This window comes from Fulmarus glacialis, unplaced genomic scaffold (genome assembly GCF_000690835.1).
Source record: "Fulmarus glacialis isolate BGI_N327 unplaced genomic scaffold, ASM69083v1 scaffold21465, whole genome shotgun sequence".
Taxonomy (NCBI): Eukaryota; Metazoa; Chordata; class Aves; order Procellariiformes; family Procellariidae; genus Fulmarus; species Fulmarus glacialis.
In genome coordinates, this window is record NW_009212582.1 from 2,683 (window position 1) to 3,318 (window position 636).

General features: G+C 64.0%; 1 protein-coding gene across 1 annotated transcript in view; it reads left to right on the forward strand.

The window, feature by feature from the left end:
- The window catches only part of TNKS1BP1 (tankyrase 1 binding protein 1, 182kDa), a gene marked incomplete at both ends in the record, with an annotated part of 3,460 nt that overhangs the window by 2,487 nt on the left and 337 nt on the right, over positions 1-636 (forward strand). The window contains one exon of the mRNA XM_009577934.1: positions 198-313. Within this exon, the coding sequence (XP_009576229.1) occupies positions 198-313 (116 nt within the window). The remainder of the gene's footprint in view (positions 1-197; positions 314-636) is intronic.

Consider the following 636-nt stretch of genomic DNA (forward strand, 5'->3'; position numbering starts at 1 on the left):
CCCTGATTTCAGCCAACTTACGGAGCTGCGGATTCCCAAAACAATAAATTCCCTCAAACTGCCTGAAAATAAAGATCCCAGGAGGAGGGAAGTGAAAGCCCCAGGGCCTCGGGAAGGCCCCAGCCTGGTCGACCTGTGTGGGGCAGCGGGGAGCCCCCACCCCCTGCCCCAGGAGCTGTGCGGTTTCCTGCTGCCAGTGCCTTCCCGCACCCTGGCTGGCCCTCCCGCCCCCTCGCTCGCCCTGATCCTCCTCCTCCTCCTGCCTTTGGGGGCCCCTTGGTCACCTCCTGGGGGCTGGTGACCCCACTGGGGGGTCTGACCCCTTTCTCTGCCCCAAGGGGGAGAGTTGGCCTGAGTCCCCTATGAGTCTGCCAGCCTCCTTGCCCTCTCCAGACCCCAAATTCTGCCCCAGCCTTGGGAAGGGGCTTTGGGGGAACTTCCCAGAGGTGCCACCCCCCTGGTGTGACATCCTGGGAGAGGGGGGAGAGTCCTGGACACCTGGGTCCTGTCCTGACTTCACGGGAGCAGCATTTGGCCTCCCTGTGCCTCAGTTTCCCCTGGAGGCTGACGGAGGCGAGGTTCAGGGCAGGGGAAGGGCTTGTGTTAGCTGGAGCTGGAGGAACTCTGGGGTCTCGT